General features: G+C 35.7%; 1 protein-coding gene across 12 annotated transcripts in view; it reads right to left on the minus strand.

Moving 5' to 3' along the window:
- The window catches only part of nav1b (neuron navigator 1b), a 100,589-nt gene that overhangs the window by 32,327 nt on the left and 54,545 nt on the right, over positions 1–13,717 (minus strand). For all 12 annotated transcript variants that reach the window (XM_077197754.1, XM_077197753.1, XM_077197746.1 and 9 more), the window contains 2 exons: positions 7,423–7,561; positions 3,578–3,881 (listed from right to left, as the gene is read on the minus strand). In XM_077197754.1, the coding sequence (XP_077053869.1) occupies positions 3,578–3,881; positions 7,423–7,561 (443 nt within the window). The remainder of the gene's footprint in view (positions 1–3,577; positions 3,882–7,422; positions 7,562–13,717) is intronic.

Consider the following 13,717-nt stretch of genomic DNA (forward strand, 5'->3'; position numbering starts at 1 on the left):
AGAGTCAGAGAAGTGTCTTTGAAAGGTGAGTATAGGAAAGCCTTGGGGCTATGACATCAGATGAAGTCATGGAGAGAACCTGATTGAAAGCCATGGTTAAGTTTCTGTGGCTTAAATCTACAGTGTGTGAGTCATGGATGGAGACGAGGGCAAGCACTCATCTGCATTTAATTAGAGACACTGCAAAGATAAAGAGCGTCTCAGCCCACACAAGATATAAACTCAGATGCACACGTGATTCGTACAGCGGAGGTGTCCGATGAGACCAACACGAATCTCATCTGAATATTACAAGGAAAAATAGTGACCAAGAATATGTGAACTTGCTAATGAGGTTTAATTGACTAAATATTACTGATAGAAGAGATTCTAAGACTGTGCCAATACTAATGACACTTTAAAAGCACATTTGATGGGTTTGAAATGATAAAAAAATGATTTACTTTTCAAAATGAACACTTTCTGGCTCCCAAAATACATGCTAACATACTACTCTTACCACTTCTGCATTATATAGTATAGAGTGCTCAGTATGCAATACTTTTATACACACAATGGCCCTCATTTATCATTCTTGCGTAGAAACGGGCGTATGTTGGAGTAAGATTATGCTTACACTCCTCTCACCGCCTGATTTATGAAGCTGTGCGTACCTTTGAAATCCAGGTGTACGCAATACCTGCCCTTGATAAATGCCGCGGCTGAAAACGATCGTCATTAGAATAAAGCGCCCCTATATATTCAAGTATCCGCTTCCCCCACACCCTCATTTTACGCCATGGACACACGGAAGACGGCAAAGAGGAGACACTTCTCTGGAGATCGAGACCATCACCATCATGAAAAATTATTATTAAATCAAACAACAATATTGTTGATGATAAATTCAAAGTTAATTGTATTTTTTTTTTCAAAACGCTATAAATCCATCCATTTTTTGTCTAGAAAAACAACAACAAAAACAACAAGAAGAGAACATGCAACATATAATCAGGGACTCATACTATTAATTAATATAAATTAAATAAGTGCAACTGCATGAAATAAATAAAAGCCAAACAAAATAAATAGTAAAATAAATTAAACAGTAAAAATAAAATAAATATTTCCAATGTCACGTTCCAATATCGTCCACCACATAAAACAAATAATTTAAAAATAACACACAGATACAGTCCTTAAATACAACAATGTTAAAAATACATTCAAATCATTTAGTAACACATTTAGGCTAATAGTAATTCGTGCCGAACTTGAAAAGTAATGATAACAATATTCAGGCCTACTATTAGGCTACGTGTTGTAGCCATTAACTAAGTGCATTTAGTTTCATATTTGTTAAAAAATAATAACGTTATTTTTTCCCCATCTATGTTGATTATGAAAAGTGAACATAGGCTAAGATAGGATGCGCAATATATCGGGAGACATGGTCAGACATGATTTTGGCCACTTAATTAAGTTTTGTTTTGTGGAAAGCCTTTCTTTAAAGTGAATTTCGTTTTGTATAAATTGTATCTTAATTTTAATATTTTTTTCATCAACCAATTGCCTGGATTTAATAAATAAGAAGCAAATAGCAGACAATATAATCATGAGTCATGACATGGAGGCGCGGGCGCAGTCCCTAGCATTGCACGTGAACTGGAGCGCATCTCATCACAAATTAACCGAAACTCAGTATATGCCTCACAGACATGAGAAATATATCTATAAAGAAAGCTTGAAATGTCTTTAAACGAAACAATTATAAAAGAAATAGGCTACTCTCTCTATAGGCGCGTTCACTATAGAGATGGTGATCATCAATTTCATCTTTGCAGACACAACACTAGTTTATTAATAGAAATAAAGTACAAAGTTTATCGCGTTTTGGAAAAGAGCTCTTCATATCTTTTAGTTTGTCAGTGCGTTTTGTGGTGTTAGGAATTGTTTTTCTGCGCATTTCCGCACTAACTCAAAACGTGCGTATACATGTACACCACCTCCTGACCTGGCGTAGGATTTGAGCGTGCCGTACGCCAACGTCCATATTGATAAATATCAAAGTCTCCGTGGTTTTGGGTGTACGCCAGGTGTACGCTGGAAATTTGGTGTACGCACTTTTGATAAATGAGGGCCAATAGATCTGTTTTAAATTTTTTTGAATGACTCTTCTGCTCTCCAAGGGACAGGTTTATTAAAACAAAAATACAGTAAAAACAGTAATATTGTGAAATATTATTACAACCTAAAAGAACAGTTTTCTATTTGAATATATTGTAAAATGTAGTTTACTCCTGTTATCAAAGCTGAATATTTTAGCCTTGTTACTCCAGTCTTCAGTGTCAAATGATCCTTCAGAAATCATTTTAATATGCTGATTTTCTGCTCAAGAAACATTTCTGATTATTATCAATGTTGAAAACAGCTTCATATAAATATATATTATATTGTAATTTTACTTCAAAGTGACTACACCCCCCAAAAAACAACAGAAACCAACAGTTTTATTCAGTCCTATGACCTCTATGCTTTTTATTCCTTAAATTGTTGATTATGTTTTTACCATTTGTGAGGGTAATTTAATAACAGAACAAAAGTATGACAGAGGAAAATTGCATATGGCACCATGGCTGCTGGTTTTCTTCTAACTGCACTGGATCGCTGACATTTAAATGTCATTTTAAACTATGGATCCAGCATATAAAGGTTACACTGCAGACAGGAAGACTGCATTAACAGAAGATGGTAAAAAGATAAACCTCACAGGCTTCTCTCTCATGTAATCTTCTATGAAAACATGGTAAATGAAAGTTAAAGGAATGATTCACCAAAAAATTAAAGTTCTGTCATCATTTTCATGTTCATGTCATTACAAACCAACATGACTAGATGCATGAATGAGGTTTGAGATTTTGTTTTTCAGAGGACAACTACTCAGCATCGATCATATGACTTCAGAAGACTTACATATTTAAATATATAGCACAATAGACTACTTTTATGATGCATTTATGGTGCTTTATTGTCCTTTTTAGAGTCTTATAGCCTCTGGCCACTGCATTTTATTGTATACAAAAGTGTGGAACGATATGATGGAGAGTAAAATGATGACAGAACTTTGAAGTATTTGTTTAAGTTAAGACTGAGTTTTGATACTATTCATGTGGTTCCTTTAAAGTTTCCACACAAATGTGTCATCAGTCTGATATCTGCTGAAGAGACACTTCACCAGTCTCTGTGTCACACATGGTCTTCATTTACAAGAGATTATGGATGACAGTAGTCGTAACGTAAACAACCTAAGTTTGTCCAACTGATTCATTTCCAAATCATGATATAGTACCGTTAATATATAATTCTTTGGGAGTTGCATGTTTGGAGAACAAAAACGTTTTGTTTTGCTGCCAAGAAATGAGACCTCTTGAATTTATGTCTTGTATATCTAATGTCTGAAATATGTCGAAATCAGAAAATACAGTCCGTTTATGTCAAAGCTAAAGCCTTAACGTTAGCATAACATTAATAAAATAAAATAAAAAATATTTATATAATAAAATAATACCAATTAAATGAAATGAAATGAAATTCATACCTGCGATTTTTAGCACACTTTGTGAATTGTGTGTGATGGGTGAGGTGACGCCCACAGGAGGATTGCGGCTCTTTTTGAAGCTCCCAGGTTGTCCGAGACTCTGAGGTTTCTTCAGTTCTCCTTTCCCCATCTTGTCCTGCGCGGGAGCATCCGGCAGCCGAGTTTTCCTCCACTTGCAGGACGGCTCCGCTTTTAGGCTCCCGGTGTCATAAACTCCATCAGCCTTCCGTACGGACTTACAGTCCTCGCTGTACCACGCCAGTCCACTCTCCACCAGAGAACGCTTCTCTGCATCCGTTCGCAACTTCACAAACACAAACACAGTAAATATTCAGGATGAGAAATCATGCTATACTACATTTTATATAAAAACACTACTATAGTTTTCATCATTGATGATAATCCAAAATGTTTCTTGAGTAGCAAATCATCATATTAGAATGATTTCTAAAGGATCATGTGACACTGAAGACTGGAGTAATGATGCTGAAAATTCAGCTTTGATCACAGGAATAAATTACATTTTACAATATATTCACATAGAAAACAGTTATTTTACCTTGTAAACATTTTTCTCAATGTTAGTGTTTTTACTGTATTTTTAATCAAATAAACATAGCCTTTGTGAGAATTTACAAGTATGCATTTTGGCAGACGCTTTTATACAAAGTGACTTACATTGCATTTCAAGGTACTCATTTACATTCTTATCAGTTCTTGCTTTCCCTGGGAATCGAACCCATGACATTGGCGTTGCAAGCGCCAACACTCTACTGTTTGAGCTGTAGGATCAAAACTGTATATCGAAACCTATTTATTCATTTTACACCATAACATATTTTACATAATTAATGTATATTTTATTAGAATTTATTTTTTACATTACTTACTATATTTATTTTATAGTGTAATTTGTGACTTGGCCCACATGGAATCTTGATATTTCAACTGCAAAGTTATGCAAGCTCATATTCCATGCAGGCCTATTCGTGACTTACTTTTGCTGTCATTTATGACTGAACATTTTTCCAAGTTAAATTAAATGCATAAAGGCCTCATACAACACACTCACATTATCTGAGAAGTAATAACCGTAATCATAGGCATAAAGACTAAACTGAGCTCAACTAAAAGACTAAGCCTTAAAGACTTACACCTACACTGTAGATTCTGTGAAGCTTTTTCATGGGCACAGAGCACTTCCTCTAATGAAAATAACTTTGCATTAGGCTATATATAACATGCCATCTTTGACAAATGGAAGTGCTCAAAAAAATAACGCCAAGAACATGACATTTCTCTTTTCACACTGTTTTTGAGTAAAGACCAGATGGCACATTGAAAACATCTTCAAAATGTGATGTAATCATGATTTATAAAGCAGCACAGAAAGTCTATCAAGTCATATTGTTCCGCTTTTTGTCTGTTCGAGCTTGATTATTGACATTCTCGACTTTAATGACGAGAAAAACAAAGGTTTGATTTAAGCGAGAACTGATAGCAAGTGCTTCAAACAAGCAAATGACGTGCCTGATAGAAAACAGCTGCTCTTCATTCATCCAGGGAAATCAAAGCCAGGCTTTTGAGCTGGTTAGATGTAAGTACAAGCTCTCCCGGCCTGACTTTGACTGTAGGGGGTGAATATGATACAAGTGTCTCATACATAGGTTATTTGTGACATTGTATTAACAAAATATCAATTTAAAAGATGCTTTTATTAACCTGGTGAGACAAAAACAGACCCACAAACTGAGAATTGTTTAATTTAGGTCACAAATGTGTGCAGTAGAAACATTCAGTTCTAGAGAAAAACACCAGACTTCCAAACCAGAGACACGTTAAATTGAAGATGGCAGCAAACACCAAACCGCAGTCTGAAACACGAGCCTGAAACTGTCAAGACGCTTTGCGTTCTCTTGTCTTGACACAAAACAAATCTTCAGAGGTTATTTTATCCCAATGTTTACCAGAGCAGGAACTGAAAAACAATGTCAAAAACAGATATGGAAGTCATGTTAATATGAGCCTTGGTGGCTTCATTCGTTTTTGTTTTTTAAGCAGTGGTTGTGGTCATTTCAGTTTAGAACAAATTCAGGGTCCGTGTTTTTGAAAGAAGTCTCTTCTGTTCACCAAAACTGCATTTATTTGATCAAAAATTCAGTAAAACAGTAATATTGTGAAATATAATCACAAAATCTAATAACTGTTTAAATATATGGTAATATGTATTTTATTCCTGTGATCAAAGCTGAATTTTCAGCATCATTACTCCAGTGACTTCAGTGACATGATCCTTCAGAAATCATTCTATGATTTGCTGCTCAAGAAACATTTCTGATTATTATCAATGTTGAAAACATTCATATTTGCTGCTTCAAATTTTATTTTAGGATTCTCTGAAGAATTGAACATCAAACAAACAGCATTTATTTGAAATAGAAACCCTTTATAACATCATAAATGTCTTTAATTGTTGATAAATGTCTCACTATTGATAAATGTAATGAATCCTAGCTGGAATTGTTTTATTTTTTTTATTTTTTTATTTTATCTTACTAACCCCCCACTATTGATAAATGTAATGAATCCTAGCTGGAATTTTTTTTTTTTTTTTTTATCTTACTAACCCCAAATATTTTGAATGGTTGGTTAAATTTCTACCTCATGGACAGAATATGGTCAACTTCATACTGAAATTGTCACGTTATTTACAGCTGTAGACATCGTTAGACATCGTTAAAGCTACACTGTGTGATTTTTACCCCCATCTAGCGGTGAAAAGGTATATGACCATCCAGTGAATATTAGTTTCTGTTCCTCTCAATTCCGATTTCGTTTTAACTCCTACGGTGGCCAATGTAGTCCAAGATTAGCATGGCTTCCAGTTCGACCTCGTCCATGAGTGAAAGGTGAAGCTTGAATTAACCGTATGTCCCTCTTTGGCTAATGTACTTTCAAGATGGAGGGGCAACATGGCGACCGACATTAGAACACCTCACCCATATGTATTTTCAATGGCATATTATACACTCACGAGAATACTTTATTACTTGAACGAAGTAAATATACATTAATGAGCACATATATTTTTGAAAGAACTTAGTGTTTTTAGCTAAGAATAAACTAAAAAAGTTACACAGTGTAGCTTTAAAATAGTCCAAGTGACTACAGTGGCTCAATCTTAAGTTTATCAAGCGATGAGAATACTTTTTATGCGCAAAAAAACTAAAATAACGACTTTATTTCAACTATTAATTTCCTTCTCTTTGGGCACAAAAAGTATTCTCGTTACTTGATAAACTTAAGATTGAGCCACTGTAGTCACTTGGACTATTTTAACGATGTCTTTAATAACTTTTCGGGGAACAAGTGTCAATCCCTGAAGAAGCCTATGGAGGAGTGATCCAGCTCTCAGATTTAATCAAAAATATCTTAATTCGTGTTCTGAAGATGAACGAAGGTCTTACGGGGTTGAACAACATGAGGGTGAGTAATTACTGACAGAATTTTCATTTTTGGGTGAACTATCCCTTTAAACCTCACTTTCCAAAAGCAAACAGAAAAAATGTGTTGTTGACAGAAATCCACTCATGTTTAATGGACGCAGTGAGGTGTGTTTCTCCATAGACTTCCATAGTCAGCGTGTTTTACAAGCTGAAATCTGAAGCATGTTGTCAGTAGGGCTTCAGTTAAATTTAACTCCGCTCACAAAATTTAATCAGTGATGTTTTTAGTGCAACATATACTGTATATGATGTCTCTCAACTGCTTGCTGACAGGCAAGTTTATGCCAAGTTATACTGAATCCAAATAAGCAACGTTCAAGAACCTTGAGGAGTGCTTACCATGACGGAGGAGTTGCGTCGCGAGCCGACAGGTGTGGTGGGGAGAGAGTTTAGAGACGAGCTGGCGTTGAGATCCTCTGAGCTCAGGTTATCAGAACCATCGCTCAAACCACTGCTGATGGAGCTGCTCTCGTCCCAACTGCGCGCACACACACACACACACACACACACACACACACACACACACACACACACACACACACACACACACACACACACACACACACACACACACACACACACACACACACACACACACACACACACACACACAGATGTTTAGAAGAAACAAAGAAAGGATGAATGATGCAAGAGAGAAGAAAAGACAACAGTACCACACCCTGGGCACAAGTTATTGCTCAGAGTTTGCTCTTTCAGGGCTCAGAGGACTTAATTGAGTTCTCAGACATTATTCACTTTTAGCATAAAGTTTGTGTGTTGTAAGTCAATGAGTCAATAGTTGAAATACAGTAACTAGATTTGAACTGAAGAAATGTAGTTTATTTTGAGATCTCTTTACGAAGCTTTTCCTGTAAGATTACAGAGATCTTTTTCTCAGGAGGAAGATCTGAGTATCATTTGATCTCAATTTCATCTCAGTATTGTCTAGAGAGAGTAAAATAAAGGTCCTTAATTGGCATTGATGGTTCCATTAAAGGGATAGTTCACCAAAAAATGTAAATTCTGTCAGTAATTACTCACCCTCATGTTGTTCAACCCCGTAAGACCTTTGTTCATCTTCGGAACACAAATTAAGATATTTTTGATTAAATCTTAGAGCTGGATCACTCCTCCATAGGCTTCTGAGGTATTGACACTTGCCGGCCCCGAAAAATTATTTAAAAAAGTTATTAAAAGCATAGTGCTTCTGTGTTGTACGTCACACGCATCACACACATGACCAGCGTCGGCCAATAGTGAGCCTACGTGTGACGCACAACAACAGAAACACTGCACTATTACACTAGTGAACTCACTCGAGGCCCACAGAGAAGGAAATGAATAGTTGAAATAAAGTCGTTATTTTTGTTTATTTTGCACACAAAAAGTATTCTCGTCGCTTGATAAACTTAAGATTGAGCCACTGTAGTCACTTGGACTATTTTAACGATGTCTTTAATAACTTTTCGGGGCCGGCAAGTTTCAATCCCTGAAGAAGCCTATGGAGGAGTGATCCAGCTCTCAGATTTCATCAAAAATATCTTAATTCGTGTTCCGAAGATGAACGAAGGTCTTACGAGGTTGAACAACATGAGGGAGAGTAATTACTGACAGAATTTACATTTTTGGGTGAACTATCCCTTTAAGAACCTTTCAGATCCATAAAACCTTTCAGTTTGCACAAAAGGTTCTCTATAGTGGAAAACAGTTCTTTAGATTCTTAGAATGTTCTTCACACTAAGAAAAAAAAAGCTTTTTTTCTTTTAAGAACTTTTCACTGAAAGGATCTTTGGGGAACCAAAAGTTGTTCTTCCATGGCATCACTGCGAAAACCCCTTTTTGAAACCTTTATTTTTAAAGTCCCCCTGCAGTCAATAATTGTAACCCTTAAAATTCATCTTAGATAATAAAAATTACATATTTACATGTTTTTTACACCATTGCTTCATTGAGGATATGCAGATTTATGAATATGCAAATTAGTAAACAGCTTATAATCTATAATGCTGCACAAATCATGTTCCCATTCGCCATCTTAGAATCAGACAGCTGCCTTCTAAAAATCACCATCGTTAGAAATGCTTTGAACATTATAGTACTTATCCATTATACAGTACTTATCCGATACACTGGAGAAAGGCATATAGTTCATCATAACATCGTAATATACAGGGGTTAAAGTGGGCCGGAACGGGCCGAAACTGCGTTCCGGCACCTCAGATAAATTATTAAATAAATAGATTCATTAATCTCAACGAATCTTGCGGGTCCCGAGATCAACATCCCTTCCTCCCCGCTGAACACGAGTGATTATAAATGCGTGAAATGCACTCACGGTGGTTTAGCGCGGTAAAGTTAGTTTAATGTTCGATATTTCGCCGGACATTGTTTTCCCTTGCCACTGTTCTATAGGGTCGGCAGTCTTACAAAGATACCAATAGCAGGATTAGTTTTAACATTATGGAACCATTATCGACATTAAATAGGCTATTCGTTCAAAATCACCCTGCATTAATGCTGCATATTTATACCTGAGAATGCTTTGACGCGTTTCCACAACGCATACCTAAGGGAACGCTTGCCAATTCCACCAACTGCGTTAAACGTAGCCTATAATTTGTATTATTCAAAATTACTTTTCAAATTCCAAAGCTTGTAGAAGGTTCCTATTGGCAATGCTGATCTGGTAGCCTTGAGTAAATTAACTTATCTAAGAAAATTATTCATAAAACTCATCAGTTGAGCCTATGATTACCTTCTTCACTGACACAGACGAAAATGAAGATGTGGCTACAATGCCAGGGCTCAATTTTTGGCCCAGTGCAGCAATTTTAACATAGTATCGTCATCATATCAGTGTTGATGGACCAAAATAAAACCATTAAAATATCAAGTAAATAAGTATTGTGATATGAGGTGCCACAGTGACACTCTTGTCCCAAAAAGCTCAATACGAAACTCGAAATATGTTGTCCCACGGTGAATCATTTTTCCCTGTTGCACCTACACAAAATGTTATGGTTCCCCCACCTACCAAATCCCACTTTAACCACTGGTAATATACACCATATACATAATTGACTTGCTATGTTGCTACATGTACCCAATTTTTCCTGTCCCTTCTTAAGTTGTTCTCCGCCACACACGTTGACAGGATTGGTCACATGTTTGTGACGGTAGGAAACTGAGGCGGTTTAAAACTGCGTTTTTGAGACCATCTTTGTTTCACTGCAGTTTTAAGGAGAAAATACTCCACCATGGTGTTGACTGATGAATTTGCACATGGTTTGTCTTTAAAAAAAAAAATTCCCCACGGGGGTCTTTAAGAGTGTAGAGTAGATATAAATTATTTGTCACTTGTCTTTCCTATGGGAAACTTTTCTGCTCCATTACCTGACCTAGGAACAGACAAGGATCTCAATGGGAGTATCATAATGAAACAGATGTCTTCACCATATGACCAGAGACTCATTTTACCACACAAGCTCAATTCTGGCTTTGACACAGGCTTGCATTTACTTCCCAAAAAACATTCTAGGGGATTACAGATGCAAAACTGAATGATGGGTAGCAATTGGAACGGTAAAGATTAAGGTCAGTGAGTTTATGAATGGCAAAAAATAACTACGGACGGGCTGTTCTGGCAAACGCTCCCTCTGTTCCGAAAGAGGGAAAGCCACACTAGGATCATAATTCGTCTTCAGTCTTGAAAAAGATGTGATTTAAGCCCAAAACACATGCGACACAAATGCAATGCATTTTAAAACTCTTTGTGTTTGTGAAACTTTCATTGTGTTTTCTATTCACAACAACATAAATTCAACAAGTTATAATGCATTAAGTAGCTCCACAATATCTGTATTATCTGCTATTGTAGCAAAGAAAGATGTAAAGGCCCGTTCACACAATGCACAATAACTATAACGATAACTATATTAGCGTCCACACCAGCGGATGATATCGTTCTGTTTATTCTACGTGCGAGTTGCAGTTTTATCGTCTGCCGCTTTAATTTCTCGAGGTCTTCAAAGCAGGATGGATTCTGATTGGCTGTCAGAGTTTTTATCATTCATTAGCAGGTAAAAAATTATTCTGAAAGTGATTCCAACAATTTCGTTTCTCTGTGTCGTTATCATTATAAAGTTGTAGTGATATTCTTTTATATTTAGAACTGTTTTTTGAACTATAACTTTATCGTTATAGTTATCGTCCTTGATGGGAATGGGCCTGAAATAAAAATAAATAAATAAATAATCATATTCTTCAGTAAAAATAGTAAAGCAAATAAATATTTAACTTTCTTAAAATTAAAAAAAAAAGTATGGGATAATTACATTCTTAATAAAAAGATGCAGTAAATAGATTTATAATTCTCTCAAAATAAAAGTTTTGGGGAAAAAAGGATTATGAATGATTATATCATTAACTAAAAGTAAAAAAGAAGAGTAAGTTAACAGAAAAATAATACACATACAAATAAATAAATAAAAAATATTTTATATATATATATATAAAAATACATAAATAATATATTTATTTATAGTAATAATAAATTAATAATTCATGCATCAAAGGGTTAAGGGTAGTGTTGTGATATTTTTAAAGGAAAACAAGGAAAAAATATTGTCAAAGAAAATTATAACTCAAGAATACAGGGAAAATGGTTTTGGACCAGAAGAGGTTCTTTGCTGAAACAAAAGTTCTTCAAAGAGCCATTAAAGAATCTTTAATGACACAAGTGTGATGTTCAAAATGAACCTGAGTCATTATCACAGTAGATGTCTGTCTGTCTCTTTCAGCTATCAAGTCGGTTCTAGAGTACTTTGTGGTTTCAGACTCAGCAGAGACTACAGAGATGGAAAAGGGAATTATGGGTGCCAAAGAATCAGAGGACAAAAATGGCTTGTTGATGTTCGGAAGAACAACTTAAGGAGCCAGCAATTTGTGCTAATTACAGGTTGTGCGGGCATCGAGGGGAGAGAATGGACTTGCCTACATGTCTCAACGGTTAGAGATGACTCCCGCAAGGATGTTTCTTAATGCTTTTCTTTTCCACTTCAGTTTCCATTTCCACCCATTTAAAAATGTAATGGTGGCACTCTGGAGCCAAAAGTTGGCCAAAGTCTGCGTCAGCTAGTTTTAGTCTAGTTTGAACGGGAAATGTGAGATTACCATACTGAGATATTACATAATTAAAAGAGCAAACAACTAGTCTCAGACTAGATTTTGTGTGGTTGCCATGTGCAAAACTCACTTCCATAATACTGAAGCATTCTGGGTAAATTTGGTCAACTTTGGTCAACTTGTCTAGGCAGTTTGTGGTGGTTTTCATTAATTGAAGAAAAAAAAGAGAAATAAAATATAAATATTAGATTTTAAGGTTGAGTTTAAGTTGAATATACTATAATGGTAGACTATATAGAAATGAAACTAAAGTAACAATGCAGATCAACCTGGAACATACAGACACAAGATGACATTGTTCACACAAACGCTCTGATTGATGTCTCAGAACAGAAAAGTTTTGGTTCATCAGTGTTTCACCCTCAGCAATAAAAGTCCTGTCCTGTTCAGTCTCTCAGGAAATGCTTGCTGTCTCTATATTGGGCTGAGGGACGATTCATGAAGAACCACTGTGGTCTCCCGAATGGGCAACGGTAACATCAATCTCATTTGAACATTAGAAACCGCCAAATAACTCAGGAAATCATTCATCACAGCTGCTGTGCAAACACAGCCCAAAAGGTACGAGTTTAAAATGGAAAAAAGCGACTGTAAGAAATACAGCGAGTTACTTTAGTAGCTTTACAGCTGCACACTGTCAAAAATATCCCGTTAGATTTACAGTAAAGAAACGGCAGCTGTGGTTGCCAGAAATTCAACGTGATTGTGATAATGTTTCAGGTATTACGACATCAGACATATTGCTGCTTTTATATTTTACATATAGTATACAATATACTGTAGCATGTTATCATTAAGTGATTTAATGTTAATATACTGTAAAATTTACCTTTTTTTTAAATTTGCTTTTTACCATCAAATGTACTGACAACCATCAATATACATAAACTTTAAACATTAGTGAGATCAAAAAAGTGTCTTTCTTTTAAGTCAAATTTTCAGTTTCAACTTTAAAAAATTTAGGCAACCAGGTTACTTTAAGTTAAACCAACAAATAATGTTTTACAGTGACGATGAATCAGAAATCATCTGCTGTGTCTGAAATCACATACTGTCTGAGGAGGTATTAAATTTACTTCAAAACCATTAGAAAAATATGTTCTATAGTAGGGCTGGGCGGTATATCGAGTTTGTACAATATCGATTTTTTATTCCCCCACGATATGGAATGAGGCAATACCGTTTATATCGATACAGTAGTTTGATACGAGCACATCTGAAAAATAGTGGAGTATGCAGTGTGAGCTCCAGCAGTGAAAGAACAGTACAATTTGTCGTAAACATGACACAAGCTTATTAAGCGCTTCAAAATAACTGGTAAGATAGTTAACAAGTTTAAAGCAGCTTGCCCTGTCAGATGCTCGGACAGATAGCCTACTGTTAGTGACTGACAGATAAATACTGGCGCTGTTTAATGCGTTTGAGACGCGGTGCTTTCCTCAGTGCTTAA

Source organism: Siphateles boraxobius, unplaced genomic scaffold, assembly GCF_051911475.1.
Source record: "Siphateles boraxobius isolate OS27281-9 unplaced genomic scaffold, OSU_SipBor_1 41, whole genome shotgun sequence".
Lineage (NCBI taxonomy): Eukaryota > Metazoa > Chordata > Actinopteri > Cypriniformes > Leuciscidae > Siphateles > Siphateles boraxobius.